Source organism: Pygoscelis adeliae, unplaced genomic scaffold (assembly GCF_000699105.1).
Source record: "Pygoscelis adeliae isolate BGI_AS28 unplaced genomic scaffold, ASM69910v1 Scaffold202, whole genome shotgun sequence".
NCBI classification, from domain to species: domain Eukaryota; kingdom Metazoa; phylum Chordata; class Aves; order Sphenisciformes; family Spheniscidae; genus Pygoscelis; species Pygoscelis adeliae.
The window spans coordinates 2666332-2684975 of record NW_008824544.1 but is presented as its reverse complement, the minus strand read 5'-3'; the positions used below and the strand labels follow the sequence as shown (position 1 = coordinate 2684975).

The 18644-nt window shown below is 41.8% G+C and overlaps 1 protein-coding gene across 2 annotated transcripts in view; it reads right to left on the bottom strand.

Moving 5' to 3' along the window:
- The window catches only part of OPTN (optineurin), a 19864-nt gene extending 1510 nt beyond the window's left edge, over positions 1-18354 (bottom strand). The window contains exons 1-11 of one of the 2 annotated variants that reach the window (XM_009321752.1): positions 18209-18354; positions 16175-16377; positions 13399-13557; positions 11908-11984; positions 9621-9752; positions 8367-8451; positions 4373-4488; positions 3547-3696; positions 2402-2495; positions 1580-1738; positions 739-869 (exon numbers count right to left, since the gene is read on the bottom strand). In XM_009321752.1, the coding sequence (XP_009320027.1) occupies positions 739-869; positions 1580-1738; positions 2402-2495; positions 3547-3696; positions 4373-4488; positions 8367-8451; positions 9621-9752; positions 11908-11984; positions 13399-13557; positions 16175-16377; positions 18209-18317 (1415 nt within the window). In that variant the 5' untranslated portion in view covers positions 18318-18354. The remainder of the gene's footprint in view (positions 1-738; positions 870-1579; positions 1739-2401; positions 2496-3546; positions 3697-4372; positions 4489-8366; positions 8452-9620; positions 9753-11907; positions 11985-13398; positions 13558-16174; positions 16378-18208) is intronic. The other variant, XM_009321753.1, reaches the window with a different exon arrangement.
- Positions 18355-18644: the final 290 nt, after the last annotated feature.

Sequence of the window (18644 nt, the reverse complement as noted above, 5' to 3'; positions counted from 1 at the left end):
CTGAAATCAGGGTCAAACAACTGACACTAGCAGGATTTGGGCAGCTACACACCTAGGGACCCAGGGCACACTCCTCTGGAAAACTCCAAGAACTCTCAGCTATTCAGGGCAAACTGCAAATTTGATTAAAGCAGAAAAGCAAGTTATACCAGAAAAAGGGTTCAGTACACAGTTAATGTGAAATATAACTTGATTCTTCAAATTCTGGGCACTCTTCTTGTACCCATGGCTTCCACAAGGTGAGTGGAGGACTCACGGTTAATATTTCTTTTTTCTCTTTTACAGCTAAGAGTGCCAAAATGGTGCAATTCCAGGGTACCACAGTACTTGAAACTAGGGGTACTCACTTACCACTGCCACCTGGAGAAGCAGCAGATATCCCTGGCACACATGTAGCAAGCTTAGCTGCAGATTCCCCACTAAAATTGAGGCCAGAACCCAAAGAAACTCAAATAAATCAGCAGGGAAAATTTACCAAGTATGAATCATCCAAAGTGAAATCTTGCTAAGGCACCCAAGTAAGAACTAACACGCCTTACAGAGACTCTATCACATAATTAAAATGAGAAATCAGCCAACTAATTTTTTTTCTCTTTTAAAATTCAAATTAACCAAGAAAAAAATGTCTGCAGAGTTGTTTGCCTTTCTGCTGAGGTGCTAGCAAGACAATGTTGGTCAACTCCAGCACACAGGGTAACAAGACAGTCCAAAGGCAGCTCAGCCAAAGTCTATTCTCACCGGCCAAGATCTTCAAGGTTTTGCTGCTCTTTTAGCAGGTATGCCAGTTGGACAGCCAACTGCTCCTTCTCCTCATGGATCTTCTCTCTTGCTGCCCTCTCAGCATGGAAGTCAGAACAATAAACCTCCACCTGATCAGAGAAATGAAATCATGCTGAGAATTTGTAACTTAGACTGAACCATAGTCATGTATTATATGCCAAAATAGCAAATCTGTATGATAGCCTGCATCTACTTAAAATAGTCCCACAGCACCTACACGCTGCAAAGTGAAGACCTGCACTACTTACAAGGTGAAGACGACTCAGTAGTTTCTGGATTTTGTATAAGATACTTCAAGTGTCTTATCTGGGACAGTGCTATTGCCCTCTGCTGTACAGAGGCAGAAATGAGGTATAAACAAGCAGTGAGGAGGTGACTTGACCGATGACACAGACAAATCTGTGGCACAGACAATGGAACAGGGCCAAGATGTCAGTTCTGTGCCTTAAATGTGAGGCAGACCCTTTTTAGTCACTGTTTACACATACCGGTTTGAGTAAAATCATCCCTAAAACATACGCAGTGATTCTTAAAGACAGTGGTTTTAAATACACAAACACATCTATTCCCAGCTTTTGTTTGTTGTGCCAGACTCCAGCATACACAGTTCCTCCTACAGAACCGTAGGATATGGTGTAAAGGCTCTGCAGGGATCTGCAAGGCAGGCCAAGTAAGGGAATTATGCTTTGGAATTGAGGAAACAGATATTCAGTATTTCAGAGTGAGCCATTAAATAGGTCCTCCTGGTTTCTGAATATTGGGTGGGACAACTATCCAATTTCTGAAGAAGAGCTGATACCTGAGCACGGAGCACAGCCATGGTTTCAAGGTCCTCCTCTTGCTTAGCAATTATCTGCTTCATTTCATCTATCTGGAGCTGCTTTGCAGCCAGGGCTTGTTCTGCCAACTCCACCTTTGCATTCAGTTGTTCCACCACAACTTTATCCACTCTGTCCAGCTGCAAGGAATAACTACGATTATGAGATGAACTCAGAATATGACACTGCTTGAAGTGACAGTTTGCTTCTTACTCCTCCTGCCCTTGGAAAAGCTTCCAGTTTTGGTCATCAAAGGAACTTGGACTAAGACAGCAATGGTGATTGATATTTTAGTTTAAAGGTTAGTTTTGAGCTTTCAAGCTACATTGTAGCAAGGTAAAAGAGAACTCCTTAACAGATACTGCAAAGGATGTTTTCCCACTTTCTAAAATTATACAGAAGAATCTGGCACTTCCATGGAGCCTCAGTTATGAGCAAGACCTCACTGTGGCAGGCATTCTATTTAAGATTACAAAAATGTTTAGAGGTCTACCTTCCCATATTTACAAATTATGCTGCTGGAGCACCAATATGCCTTTGCATATCACTGATCTCTAAGGACCGGACTCCATACTGCACTGCAGATTAGACCTTATCTAGAAAACATCACGGAAGTACTGATGTGTGGATGAAGTTTTCTATAATTGACAGCACAGGATGTATGTTTATCAGAGCAATGCTGCTATGTTGCACGCTATATTATGTGGAAGGGGTGACAGGTCTTTCCTTTGTTCTAGATACATTCTCCCATCCCTTCCCGCTCCCTCCTAATTAATTATGATTTCTTCTTCTGATGAGTTTACCTCTTTGAGTTTCATTTCATCGATTGTTTTCATTGCCTCGGTGAGTTCAGGAAGGAGTTTGCTGTACGCATCCTGCAAGCTACTAAATCTTGCCCTGTTTATGACAAGAAAAGAGGTGAAAGTTTGAAACACTTAAAAATTCTTTGAAATCTAAATAATCTGTTAGAATTTAGAAAAAAAACCACCACCAGCTCCTTGAAAATGAATCTGCATTTCTGATGAGAAAAAATCATGCTCCGTGTCTCAACATCTCTCTTCCAATGAGTTGTGTGCTGCTCTATCCACGGACTGAGTCCAAACAAATGTCCTTACTGATCGTCTGCATTTCAGATTGAAGAATCCATCACCCAATATTTTTATAACAAATTCTGTTCAAAATTTAACACCTCTCTTAGGAAGACATCCAAGTCTTGACTCAGAGACTTCAAGTGAAGGAGGATTTGTGAGGAGAAGAACCAGACACAGACTCCAAAGATAATAAGCAGCTTTTCCAGCAGCTGAAGACAGATCCTTCAGGCAGTTCAGCCTCTCTGTACAGCTTGGACTGACATTTTCACACTCCTTACATGGACTGCACATGAAAGGGAGGGGGGCAGCCAGAGCAAACAGCGAGTCTCTTTACCTCAGCTTCACTGCATACTTACCTCTCTTAGCTGCAAATGTATTGCAGAGACCACAGATCCCTTCATTAACATCACTGTCTCATCACTGTAACCACCTGACTTGTCCCTACCCTCCAAGCTGTGGACACATTCACCCCTGCTAGTCAATGGGATAGTGACAACAATAGCTGTTGCCACTTTCCTGCTTCCTCTGCTTGTATATTATACCTGACCCTATTCCGTCTTTCACTTTATGACAAAAGGAAGATACAAGTCAGAGCTTACAGCTCAAATTTTCCTGAGGGGTTCACAAGACGGAAGGATACAATTTGGGCCTAATGTGGAAACTCCAGATTCAAAGTGACACAGACGCTGAGGTGAATGCAGGTTTCTAGTTCAGACTCTACAAACATAACATGGTTTCAAAGGGTGCAGAACACAAAACGTATATTTCAGATTCAATTCCCCTTTGGCCAAGTTCCCCTGGACTTCCCTTCCTCACTGACAATATCTCCCTGAAATATAAAACCAAGTCGTACTCACTTTTCTTCATGTGTTTTGGCTTGTTCCAGCTTGACCTCTGCCTGCATGCTCTCCACCTGAAGTTCCAGCTTCTTAATGGTATATATTAGCTGCTGCTTCTCCTCCAATTCTGATGCAGCAGCCGAGCTTTTTCTCTCCAGTACTTGGCACCTGACAGAACAAGGAAAAAAGGTTGATCTCTCCTGTTCACCTTTTCCTGACGGATTTGGCACACTAGGCATAATACAAAAAGATCTTTGTGTGGTTCACTTGAAAGGCTTATTTTGATGAAGAACAAGGAAAGACAAAAATGAATCTATACACAACCATCAGAAAACAAAGCTACTGAAACCAACACTTACTTTCTTACTATTATGAATCTCAAAGAACTGGAATTTGACAGAAAACTGAGCAACTAAAGTGAGGGTCTTGTAACCACTTTATATAACCTACACAATTGGTCTTCAAAAGCAGACAGTTCATGTGAAAAGGGTCATAACTAGGTCCCTTAGCTTCTTCCCCTAAGACTAGAACAGGGATTGATTATGTGAAGCAGAAAACAGGGAAGATTTGCCTTTACATCAGGAAGGGTTAAAACCCAAGTCTTAACATTCAAGGCGCTGGGGTTCTATTTGTAGAACGAGGTTGGCAGCTCAGATTTTCTGACAATTACTGTATTTCTGTACTTTCATCTCCACTTACAAAGAAGTAGCAATCTTTTACAGCATTTCTATGAAACAGATATTTAAGTTGATATCTATAGAGCTGGTGAGTTTCCCAAGGTGGGAGTTGTCATACAAATGTATACTGAGTGTCACGGCAGAACTGTTGTTCTTCTGAACCTTACTTTTCTTGAAGCTTCTTCTGAATCAATTCTGCTTCTTTTAACTTCTCATGGGCTTCCTGAAGCTCTTTAAACAGAGCACAAACTTGCAAATTCAGGGTTTCTACTTCACTGCCAACCTTTTAGAGAAAAAATAAGGAAAATTATATATGGACAATTCAAGATAGGAAAGTTGCAGGCTAATTGAGAGATCTAACCAGGAAGTATCATTCTTTCTCTAGCGAAAACAGCAGAAGTCAGTATGCACCATTACACTCTATGCTCAATAATAAGGCCCCATCCACAAAGCTTCACAATTACCAATTATTCCTAAATATGTCAGAACCCCATTTTGACTTAACACTTTCATAAGATCAGTGTGAGTCAAAGACAATACTATTACTGACTTTCCAACGTTGGCTAGAATACACCTCATGCACATGGGAAACACATCTACATTTTCTTTCTCGGAGTTCACAATTTAAAACACACATGAGCAAAGCAGGCAGACTTAGTGATTACTGCTACTCCTCTAAGCAATAGCTATAGTCTATCAAAGAAACATACACAAATGATCCATCCCTAGGTAGGCTTCCAGTCTGCTAGCATAAGTGAGCTCTTTTCAAAGAGGTGTGACAGCAGATGTAGAACAGAAGAATCATAGAATAGTTTTGGTTGGAAGGGACCTCTAAAGGTCATCTAGTCCAATCCCCCTGCCATGGGCAGGGACATCTTCAACTGATCAGGTTGCTCAGAGCCCCCTCCAACCTGACCTTGAATGTTTCCAGGGATGGGGCATCCACCACCTCTCTGGGCAACCTGTGCCAGTGTTCCACCACCCTCAGCATAAAAAATGTCTTCCTTATATCTCATCTAAATCTACCCCCCTTGAGTCTAAAGCCATTCCCCCTTGTCCTGTCGCAACAGGCCCTGCTAAAAAGTTTGCCGTCATCTTTTTTATAAGCCCCCTTTAAGTACTGATAGGCTGCAGTAAGGTCTCCCTGAAGCCTTCTCTTCTCCAGGCTGAACAACCCCAACTCTCTCAGCCTTTCTTCACAGGAGAGGTGTTCCATCCCCCTGATCATCAAGAAGCAGTTTGGAAGTAGAGAAGTAAAGGAGGCAGACTAAAACCTTAGACTTTCTCCTCCCAGTTATATCCTGCACTGGGATTACCCCTTCCATTCTAGTTTCCTCCATTCTTGTTTCGTGCAGAAAGCAGAGAACACAGAAGGTTTTATTCATTATTTATTTCAATTAGGCATGAAATACCCCTCCAGCCAAATGGCTCTCTCCCTACACACACCAGCCTCTCCCACACCACACACATGAGTACCACAGGACTGGAAGGCTTCAGCTCTTGACTTTTTGAAGGAGAAAATACAACCCCAGATGGTAACTCCATTACCCTTCACTCATGAATCAACTTTGCAAACCAAGAAGAAAATGATTTCTAGTAAAACTGTAATCAGTTTTGTTGTGAGTCACTGGCCCTTTCATTTGGGCTTTAGACCACAGGAAGATCACTGAAGGATCCTGAAGACAGGCAAAAAGCAGGAGGAGGAAAGAAACAGAAGCTGTGTTCTCCTCCAACACAAAGGACACATAAGAGTTTCAATTCTTAAAATATATCCCCACACTCTAGAAGACGTGAAACCTTTGACTCCTGATGGTTTGTAGTCTCTGGAGGTACATCCTGGAGCTTTCCTAAAGAAACGTCTGAATCTCATCATCACGCTAGCATCAGTTTAATTGTTCCTAGTACTGTAATTTTCATTGATGTCTTATCTCATCAAATGCACGGAAACTCTCCAGTCCAGCTTGGCAATGAGCTGGGTGGCTGTGGCTAAAAAGATACCAGGTGTATCAAGAGCATGCTGCTGCCTATTTCCTTGAAGGAAAGCTCCAGTTTTCTAACAGGGGAAGTCCACCACTTCCCCAGGCAACTGAAGCAATAGAAGTTGTTCATCCATGATGACCTGTGAACACTCCAGCTTTCATCTCAGAGCAGAAGTGTGGAACACTGCCAGTGTGACTGAGAGGCAGACAGAACACGATTGTCTACTGACAGATGTTGCTGAGGACACCCTCCACAAGCTGCCCAAGCTAATATCATTCACCAGTCGTACCAAGCAAAAGGGACTGAATATAATGGTGTAAACACTCACAAAGCACATTGCACTACGCTTTTTCTATCTCAGAAGCAAAAAAAGAGATCGTTCTTCTACCATCATAGCTGCAAAACAAGCCACAAAATTATTTTATGCAGCAATCCAATTAATCCAATCACACTCACAGATGAAAGCACTGATTTTTGTGAGGTGATGGCATTTCAATTTGCAGAAAACTAGACATCAGCAGAAATTGCCTTAACAGAAAACATGTCAACAAATGAAACCACATATCACTGGCAAAAGTCTGACTTCTAATAAAGCTGCACTGTGAATTCTTGGTCCCTGGTGAAAGCCATCATAATTCAAGATATTTTACTTAATTGGAACACAAACAATCCATGCTTCTGGAAAGCAAGTCTGGCAGCCTCGCTGAAAAGGCTAACCTGACTCAAAAAATCCCATCACACAGTACAGATTGTCTCTCCCCAACACCCATTTCCTAGCCCGCCCAGGAAAGGAGCAACACCTAAATCATAGCCTCCTAGATCTCTGCTTCTGGGAAGCTTGCAAGCAGCCTCCCAGGGAAGGCAGAGCAATAACTGCAGTGGTGCTTTAAGATGACTTGTTTCAGGAGACCTGGCTGAGGTTAGTCTCCAGCTGCTGTTCGGCAGAGAATGCGTTCTAGCCTCTTCTCCCCCAGCCACTCCTCACTCTCCAAACACAGCCAAAGCAGGTTTGAAAAACTTTTCCTTCTCTCCCAGGATGTCTTCAAATGCAGAGCCCTCAAATGGTCCACACTGCACCCCCACATTGTTTCATTAAAGATCTACATTTTACAATAGGGGGAGATAACATGAGCTCCACTGACAAGAGCCCTCTGAAGAAACCCAACAGCATATAAATGGAAACAACGGGTGCCATCACAAGGATCTCACTATGCTGACCTCAATATCTACTTAGATGAGGAGCATCTGGCTCAAGCTGTAACTCAGGCAAAGTTGAGATAAAAATACTGGAAAGAATTAACTGAGACATAATCTGCTTTCCTTAGAAAGGACATCTCTTGGCCTGACCACAAACTGGTCTTGTTTGACTAAGCCAGCCCTGCCCTAAAGTACTTGTCCTGGCCTTCAGAAGGGCACAGGTCTCTGGCAGATCCCATAGCATATTTGCTAGCCCCATGCAGCATCTCAGATAACCAACACTGCCTCATACACAGGCATTCTTAGTTGCCTGTATTATGCAGTTGGACTGAACCTGAATGGATCTCCACTGCCATGGGAGCTTACACGCTTATCTCACATAGAGACGCCTACAACAGTAGGCACACAAATTTAGGTGTCTGAATCTGGAGCTGAATCCCAACCCCAGCATCCATTCAAACTCTTAACTGAGAACATCAGGACTGAGTTTGCCTAGAACTGTGTCTCAATCCAAGATAGTTATGCCCCACCATTGTAATACATCTCACCAAAAATATGAAAAAGAAAACTAAACCAGGTGCCTTCTGAGCTCCGCATTTAAAGTCTGTTTCACAGTACGCTGTCATTGGATTCTGATCCAAAAGCTGACCTAGCCAGCAGTGAGGAAATTCACCCAGTCTAGAAGACTTTCTGGAGCTAGAAATGACTGTTTAGTGGGCATGGCCAGGGCAATGAGGTATACCTGCAGTTATGCCACGCTTCCCTAATTCTTGGCCACCAATTTCACCCCTTTTTGGTGGCTGGTGTAATTTGGAACCACCTCTGAGATATGGATTGGAGAGTTCAAAATTCACTTCCATACCCTGTGCAGGATAATTGCCCCTTGCTCCTTGAGTGCAAGTGGAAATCTAGGCCCTGAGGTTGTCGGCCTCAACAAGTAAGCTGTATGTTGTTAAATCTCAGCTCAGGAGGACAGGTACTTACAGCCTCTGAACTCTCCTCCTCTTCCTGTTCAGTTTGTGTCCCACTCTCCAGGCAGTTGCTGGTTTCCTTCTCCAGCTTTGACAGTCTGGAAAACAGAAGGATCCAACAATAATGGATTTGGCCTATATTTAAAGTGAGACTGTGACTATTCAAAGATTTCATGCAAGTGATGTACTCTCTTTCTAACATCACAGCCACAAAGGAGAGGCAGAATTGAAAGCACAGACATGCAGGAAATTCTGCACAATCATGGCGATCCCCAAAGAACACAGGACACCCAGGATGTATACTTGATTAAAATGGATGTATAAGTCTGCAGGTGTGGTGAATGACAGTGACATTCAGTCCACAGATCAGTACAGTACTACCACCTTTGGTACAGTCCAAAACTGCTAACCCTTTGGAAATGGGTCAGTCCGTTCACTGAATCCAGTAATTAATATTGCCTCTATTTTCCTTTAGTATTTTCAGAGGCTGAGATTTCCAAGAATCATTTGGCTATGGCTCATTACCTCTTCTAGGAAGACCATGTACCGTGACATTGGTGACAACACCAATTACCGTGACACCAACCTTTCCCAGCAGATAATGTCCAGGAAGTCCTACTCTGTCTCTGCGAAGTGGGGATTTGCAACAGCTACTGCTTAGGCAATGTTCCATGCCTGAACAGTCATGCCGATTTATACCAATATAACTGAGCTGGGATGGACCCTCATGCAGGTCTCACTAGAAAAACTCTTAGACAAGTTTGGAATTAAACTTATTTTAGACATTTCTAAGGAGCTTTTCCAAGGTCACACATTGCTAAACGTAGCCTGCCAATATCACGAAGAGGACTGTAATCCCTGTTTTATACATAGTGATTTGCTTAAGGCCCCACATGCAGATGATTCCTACAAAATCAATTAACTATGGAGGAGCGAGTGGAGAGAACATCCTCAACTAGTCATCATATCATTCTGACATAACCTGGAGACAGTTGGAACCCAAGAGGAAACTGGTGATTTGTCTTGATCTGTGGTGGTATAGGAAACAATAATAAAACATGGAAACTCTTTTGGCCATGGAAAAGAACCTGGGGTTTATCCCTATAAGGACTACCACAAAAATAAGTTATTACTACGGAGTGCTCATGAAATTCCCCATCCAGGTCACACTGATATTTCAGCTTGTCTCTGATCAGCCACAGACTTGGTAACTGCAGCAGCCCTGAAAGAAAACAGCTCCAAATGTTACAGTGTACCTACTTCATACCTCTCTTTGTGATCCTGCAGCGCCTTCTCAAGTTTTTCCCGCCTCTGAGTTTCATTTCTAAGGCAGCAGAGCAGCTGGCTCACAGTTAGCTCCTCAGACTCCAAATTCTTTGATTCATCTGCAGGTTTGCTCCTGCTTCAAACCAAACCAGATGTAAATAACAGCAGCTATGATTTTACTAGAGCACTCCCTTATCCCTAGTTCTGGGACCTGGTCTGGGAGGCCACCGTTTCACCAGTGCTGAAAATCAACATTCTGAGCAAAGGGCTCACTCCCAAGAACCAAGACCTGCCCACAAGCTGCTAGCCACAGTCCCCGTGCGTGCTTATGCGGTCCTTGTTTTGCGCAGTGTTCAGACAGTCCCCTTCAAGCTGGAGGAACAATTTAGTACTTAAGCAAGGAAAACAAAAGCAGTTAAGACAATACAAAACCCAGTGCATTTATTCTGACCTACTTTGCAGCCCCTTCTGCAAAGTGCTGCTGTCTGTTCCCAAAATAACTTTTTTTTTTCCCCAATGAAACATGCAACATTTCTTAGCTCTGTCTCATTCCTTTCCAGGAAAAGAAGGCACATTCCACTAAAATGGTCATCAGAAATCGCTTTTTTTTTTTTTTCCAGAAAAAATCCCTTCAATATTTCACCTCTCTCATATTCTATAGCTCTTTTCAAAATCTCATTATGCTACTGTAGAAGTGAACCAAAACAGACACAAAACTATCTGAAAAATAAGGTAAGTTAATTTCCTGGTGATAAAATATTGTATTCCATTCCCTCCATTTTTATGTCCACCTAGACAGAAAGTCAAAATCCCCTAACTACATGGTAAGATAGGTGGGTTATATACACTGTACATTTCAGAAGTTCAGCTGTAAAACAGCATGTGTTTAAAACTTCGCTTTTGTAGTTCACAACAGAAAGTAAAAGATAGTCTTCTATGTGCTCCTGAGAGCTAGAAATCTTTGGTGAGCAAAATTCAATACCCCAAAGACAGCGTTCAGCCAGGATATTTTAAGTAAATAACTTTTATCAGGGGATTTTTAGTACACAGTTCTACTCTTACAGAAATAAACCTGTCCTGAGTGGATCACATTTCTCTGAACCTGTTAACAGCACTAGTCTAAAGTTTCAATGTTAGACAAAGACACGTGGTGACACAGGAAATATTTTAAGAGGTATATATACCCCCTGTTCTTGTAGATACAGCCCAGATACTCATCAAAAGGTAACCAAGACACACAGAGAACGTCTTCTTGTAATCAGAGTGTTCTCACAAGCCACCGCTAACGACAAGCTGAATACTTGCAGCCCAGACTGTGGTCAGCAACTCTCTCAGTTTCATCCATGATTGTAACTTCTTTTTTCCCCGCCTTCAACTTCTTAACTGCATGCTAAGGGACAAGTTTTCTATGTCATTACATTAAAACACCATTCTCCCTTGCAGTGACATAGGGAGTGACAGGGGTTTAAGGGAAAACCTGTACATAGAGAACAGCTTTCTGGCCTGCTACGCTCTTAGCATTTTCTATATCCTTTCCTTCCAAAAGCAAAGGCCACAAAGTAAATAAGAGAGTTCAGCCACAACCATCTAGCTGCTAAATTGGGGAGTATCCAAAATGGAAAGTTTAATAGTATCAGCTGTCTATGTCAACGAGGAATAAAGGTTCAGCTAGGGGCAAGAAAGTCCCTTGTGCCCTGGAGCTGATGTAAAGATCAAATTTTGAGAAGTAACCTAAACAGAATGCTGGTGTCTTAAGCTTAGTAACCTGAAAAATAAGGACTACGTCATTGCACTGTCTGTCTACTGCATCGTGATACACTTTACACCAACCACACACAAACAGAAAAGACTTGAGTTCAGCTTTGAAAGACTATAAGACCTCTGATTCTTACCAACATCATTGTAATTGGGTAGAGGACAGATGCTCTATTAGATGGTCTCCAATGACTAGAAGGGAGGGAGTCCCTGCAGCCTCTATCTTTATCTTTTCTGTTTGGCCTCCCTTAAAAGCCTGAAAAGTTGGCAAGTCAGCATGTACATAAATGCCTGGCCAACTGGCCAGAGTACGCACTCCCTATTGTCAGCTAGTGAAAATTGGAAATATGCCAGAGAGCTGAGGGTCTTTCTGACATGGCAGGAAGGTAGAGCTACTGCAATGGAGGGATGCAAGGCCACAGAAAAAAACAGGATTTTCTAGTGCATTCCTCATAGAAAAAACTTCCCTCACATTGAAAACAAAACACATTGCAGAAGTCTGAATCACACACATCACACAAGAACCTACATACATGTAGGCAGCAGCGTTACTGGTCATTTCACCACTATTCTCTTGATGTTCCTTTGCAGTTCTATTTATTTCTCCTTCCTAGGAAAGAAAAAACACTATTAGTTTGGTATTTGGACTAAGCAGGACACAGTTTTATTTACTTGAGTTAAGGAAGGAAGAAAAACAGGGAAAACTACTATCGTGGCAATAAAAATCAATAAAATGCAAAACTCCTACAGATCAGTTTCATGTTTGGAAATTCTTAACTTAAATACTTCACATGCCTTTCCCTGTATCTTTTCCAGACTGATCAGAGAAGAGGAACAACAATGAGATTTGGCCTTCTCCTTTCATCAGCAACCTCCATGGCCACGCTCCCCTACAAAGATGACTGGGCACCACACAGCAACAGCCAACATCACTGCAAGTGACCTTAAATATAAGCCTAAAAACCACTCTCCTGCCTCCCAAGAGAACCACGCCTCTTTCCCACTACAAAACTCACTCCTTGACCTTCATAGCTCAAAGGTAAATCTTTGTAGCAAAAAAAGGAGAATGCATCCTTGAAGGTTTCCTGCAGTCTGAAGTTTTCTTCAGCAACTCCAAATAAGTTTTAATTAAATTCTCTTAATTTCTTGTTGCACTTGTACTTTCCAGAGAGGGATCTGCTATTATGGGGATAGCAGAGACACACATTTTCACATTTTGCCTGTGAAGATTTTTCACTTTCTACAAGAACAGTAGAAAAAGTAGATTTTTGTGCCTCTAGGGAACACTCTACAGCTTTGTGCTTAGTTTTGTTTGCCTGCATCTCTACATATCTGTCAGGAGAAAGTGAGCCCCATTCTCAAAAGAAAATGCCCTCCCCTATGCATAGGTGTTGCCCCTTATCAAAACATAGTACAGATGTTCCCAGGAATTCCAACTAAGATAAGACTCTTAATATTTTGAACTAGTCCGAAGTCACGTGCTGGACCATATTGTTTTTTCCAGAGAGTATTTTTAGTGCGATGGAGGCTACCTATGAAATTAATTTACTTTGAGCATAAAAGTGGAAGGACAAAAATAAATTCCAAGTCCTTTACCACTACACCTTGTAACACACAAGTGCTCCATGTCAGGTAATCTAAGAGACCATAGAATCATTTAGGTTGGAAAAGACCTTTAAGATCATCGGGTCCAACCATGCAGCTCTTCTCCCAAATCCACTGTGCCTCTATCTTGTGTTACTGCTGTTGCTGGCAGTTTGCTGTTCCCTCTCAAAGAGGCATAAAGACTTTTCATTGACATGGGTATAGATTCACTCTATCTATTAAAGAAAGACAGGATGCTAAATACCCCTCTGTAGAATGTCATCAAGTAAACATTGTCACTGTAATTACACTCAGATCTGACTTCCTCATCATTTAGCCTGGTATGAGAAGAAAATTCAGTTTGCAAAAAAAGGAGGACCAAGATGGAACCAAAGTTTCTGGCCGCAGGTCACTGTGTTCTTTTTATTCCCCTCACTTACGCTCATCCCAATCTCCACGAAGGAATCCTCTGCTGAGGAGATGTTCAGCTTGACCTGCAGTTCTGAAATGATGGCTAACAGATCTGCCTTCTCAGCCTGGAGCCGCTGCACCTGGGATTTCATCTGCCTCGCTTCCTTCTCGGGAGCCACACAGCCCTCCTGGGATAAACAAACCCTGCATTAGCCAACCAGAAGGAAACACCAGGCAAGGAGCACAGAGCCTGAACATAACAATGGTGTCCCACACCCCTTCTTCTCTGTTTAGGTTTGCCTGGAAAAAATGCAGTGTACAGATCCCGGAGTTTACTACGCTTTGGTCACTAGACAGCAAGAAATCTAAACTGTGAAACCAAGTTAATCAAACGATGAGCATCATGCTTCTGGAAGACATGGGCCTGGTTCTCTGAATGCACAGATAATTAGGATGTAAATCTTCACCTGAATCTATGCCTCTCACTACCACGTAGGGTCTCAGCCAACCTACAGAATTATTGTCCAGAATTATTTTATTTTTTCACCCATATCCTTATTCCTCTTTTCCCAAATCTACCTAGGATTCTAGGGAGAAAAAAAATCAGTGGGCAGAGAGCTTTTCCACACACCCCACTTTCAGCCTTCCTCCACCATACAACTTCCCTGTACCCCATCTCCATGTATAAATCTCTCCCTATATCCCTTCCCTTCCACAAAGCCTCTGCCCCTCAGAGATTCTCCCCAAACTTAATCTCTCCTTCCAATCACGACTGTCTCCTTCACCTTCTGCCTCTTCCCATTCCTCAGGATCCTCAAAAACCTCTCTTAAGCCTCTACATAACCAGGAAGCCTCATTTTTTTCTCTCCTTTAGATGCCTCTCCCCATTATTAAACTTTCCCTGTGAGTTTGTTTCTTCCTCATTTTGTAATCCGAGCCTTCCACCTCCTGGTAATGCCTTTATTACACCACATACCATCAATGTAAATTCTGGACAATTCCTGGAGTCTGAATTACATTCTAATCTATCATTCATGCCAAATCTCCAAACTCTTGCTCTTTGCTCAGTGTCTCTCATCCTGCAGTACCGCCCTACCCACCTGACTTGCTGCTGTCTCTGATTCTGTGCTTAGGCTGTAAGAGGCACAATTAGTGTCAGCTCCAGTGAAGAAGAGAGCGCTTTACAGCAACCTGTGCTAACAGAGGTACGGTTTTGAGAGAAACCCTCCTATGAATGCTGGTTTATCACTAAAGGAGGCAACACAATATATCTGTGATTTACTCTGAGTGAAACAGAGATGTCACTTAATGGTAGCAATGGACTATAGTCTATCTCAATAGTAAAACACAGAGGTGAGAGAAATTAGACTAATTTTAAATTAGCTAGATGAAATTTTTTCATGCTCTTTCTAAACAAACAAACAAAAAGAATTAAAGTAGAACTAAAGCATTCAAGAGGGAAAGTCATTTTGGCTTAATGACAGTCAGCCTGAAAATCATGATCAGAAATGAAAATGTCGCTGTCTAAATTACAGTTATCACCAGCTGATAAAACTGCAAAGAATCACAGAAGAACCAGGGCTTACTCTTATGAAGCTCTTGGAATGAGATAATTAGAAGAGATTTATTTTTACTTATCTGGATGTTGGATTACTCAAGCAGTTTGGATCACTCTGTCAATACGTACTTCAAGTATTGAAAGTACAAGAAGTTCTAAAACAGGTAGAGGCAGAATAAAACCTCTGCTTCCCCATAAAAACTATTCTGGATTTATGAAATTCTGAGTTTCCTTGACAATCCTGAAACACAACTTTTAGCCTGTAGAGATTGCGTAAGTAATACTTACGCAATCACACTATTTATGCATGACTTTCTTCCCCCTTGTAACTTCTGAACTCATTGGCCAATTTTGATTTACACGCTGAAAAATTTCTTACAGAGTTCCATAAAATAGGCAGTCAGGAGAGAAAAGGAGAGTCTACTAGTGACTCCATTGAGAAAAAGGCTAATACGCTCATCCTTCATCAGGCAACAGAGAATCCACATGGGTCCTGGAGGTACCAGATACCAGGATGCATCAGTTTGGCTCTGCATGAAACTTCTCGTTAAACACCTCTTCACATGACCACGTGGGACACAAAGCAGGTTTTGTTTTAATAGGCTTTGTCCATAAATGGCTTCAGTACTACCTGCAAAATGTTGCCTGGCTACTAAGCAATCACCTGCAATGTTAGAAATGATGTGTTACAGAGCCAAAGGTAAGACAGAAGGAGGAAGCTCAGTCAGACTCAAATGGGGCAGCAGAAGTACAGATCTAATCTGACCTCAGTAAAAGAGTTTTCATGAGAGGAGAATGATATAATAAAAATAGATGGCAGGTAATTTTTTTTTTTTTGCTTACGTGTCAACTTCTTCCTTGAAACACAAATACAAAAGCAATTAAGCGAACATGAGAGATAGATAATCTAACGAGCAAAGGGAGAGATAAAGTCAAGACATACCCAACAGTAAACAAAATAAAGAATGAACAGTTAGCAAGAAATGTTAGTTTCTTATGTCACAAATGTTAATTATTATTGTTAATTAAATGTTAATGTAAATTATCTCAGGCATGGCACAATTTTCTGTTACTATACTCTGAGAAGCCTCACTTTACAAAATAAGTCAGGCCAAGACCTCTTGTTAGAGCATAAGGATAAAAATGGAGATGTTAACAAATCTCCAAACCTCCCAGTGTGATGAAGGGACTGAATGCTCCAGACTTTCAATTCAAAAGCATGTCAATCCAACCAATTCCTTATTTACCATTTCAGCTCCTTCTTCTCTTTCCTTTAAGCTCTGAAGTTGTTGCTGTAGCTGTTCGTTTTCAATGCACTTGGCTAGCAAGCACTGCTTAGCCTCCTTAAACTTTAACTCATAAAACTCTCGTTCTTCTTTCTGCTTCTCTCGCCAGATGGAAAGTTCCTCATATCGGTCCTTCATAGCTTGGTTATGCAACTTCATGGCTTCTGAACGATAGCCAGAGACAAGACATTGATTCACATTAATACTCTGTCAATGAAACAGCAGATTTCCACTACACTGAGCTCAGTGTTCTTCAGTATCAAATGGGTTAGCAATAACTGGGTATGAAATGCTAACCTCCTTCTCGTGTACCTTAAATACCAAACCAGAACTAAACTTATTATAGTTCGTTAGCACTATAATAAATAGCATTAAATCCACTGCTGAAATCACATGCCCACACTCTCTCACTTCTTGACTTACTCCTAAAGCAAGAAGTACAAGCAAGAAGTATTCTTCACAAGAGGCACCTGGTATGTCGCTGTGTGCGTTATTTACATGATCAATCCAAATGAAACTACTGAACTGAGATTCTGAAACTACTGAGACTTGGTAGGGAAAACAGACATCCTAGACTGGTAAATTACTGCATGAAAATGGATGCTATCAAATCAATGCTCCACTTCAACATTTGGTTAAGATTTGATTGAAAACATTGAAAAAACATACCTGACAACTTACAGCAAAGTCAGTTCCCCCTGGCTGGGAAGCTATGAGTGTGTAACAAAGTCAGTATGTAACAATGTCAGTCTTACTGTTGCAAAATGCTTACAAGATTTTTAGGAAGAGGCAATGAAAGTATTTCAGACTTGCTTTTTTTAAAGCAACAAACTCAAAGCCAGTTGCTTGAAAATCTTTTATATGTTGTATTTTCTAGTAACTTCCACTATGTCCTGATGTCATATTACAAACTGCCAACAAATACTTCAGGTTATATAAATAAATGTAGCTCTGGAGAATGATTCTGCAAGGTATGAGTTACAGCAGCTGTAAATACGGTCCCAAGACATTATCTTATATAATATAGGACCTTTTAGCAAAATACCAGAGGTACTTCTAGAAACAACTCTCCTGCCAGATACCCATGAGACTCCAAGGCAGAGAACTTGGACCGGGTCCAAAAATTATTCAGGCAGAATTTAAACACTAGTGTAAAATCACAGCACACAAGATACGTGACTTCATGCTCTGCTGCCACATAAACAGTGAGGTACCTCTGTCTTTCACCCAGAAAATTCCCAGACACCCTTGGGTTTTGCTCTATGCATTTAAAAAAAAAAATTCCTATCTGACACCTAAACTCCTGGGATCCAGAAACAAACCCATCTCACCTGAAGGACTCAAATCATTAGGCATTTTCAGGGAAACCTATTGGTCTCTCCCAGACAGACCCTGCCATGGCCACCACTTCCTCTTGAAGTACAGAAGGTGCTGCCACATCTAAACTTTCATAGTCATTATTACACAGTGCAGGAGAGCCTGCTCCAGTTCCCCTCTCTGCCCAAGAGGATGAAGCTCCTTTCAAACAGCATCCTCACCCAAACTGTTCTGGGCACTGTGCAGTATCCACCCCTCCTGATGCAGATATGGCAAAATGTTAGTCTGTCTGTAATGGAGCTGCCCAACAGTCCTAAAATGCAAACGAAAAAAGCTCTTAGAGGTTGATGAGCAAAGAGCATATCACAGCAAGAGATTTTTCACCTCACCTCCTAAAATACACAGTGCTATACTGCTTATATGTATAATTCTAAAGCAAATAAGTCACCCATACATTGGGCTGTTCTTCCCCTAATCTTCCATACCAATTCAATTTGATGTGTCCTATCAAATCGGCCTTGCCACTTGCCGAGTCATTTATACAGCAAATGCTACCCAAGCATAAAATGTTATCCAGCGAGGGCAAACGAGCACAGAATTCCTAGTCATAGGACAAAAAAACCCACAGAAGAGACTCAAGGCTTTTGCATTTCAAGACCAGTTCACATGCACATTCACCTTTTAACTCATTGTTCTCAGTGATTAGTTCTTTCATCTGTTGTACCATCTCTTCTGGGGTGTAGGTACTAAGGGCAGGGCCAGCCATGCTGTCCGTTCCATTTTCCATTTTACTCCTGGGATGTTCTTCAACTTGCTGGACATCTCTGAAGTGTCTACTACAAGGTTTGCAAAGAGAAAACTCTCGATTTCTTGCCAATAAAGGTTTATAAAGAAAACATAACCATACCTTCATTTTATTAAGACAAGCAAGCCACGCGTCTTGTCATAACACACAGGCACCCTCCAATTCCTCCGATGCCGCTACACCAGAGTATCCATGAGTCTCCATATGCCATTAACCCCTCAGGGGACCGCATGAATAAAGCAACTGATCCCCGAGACGTCTCCCGGACTAACCAACCCTTCCTCGGGAGCCCCTTCCTCAATGAAACAA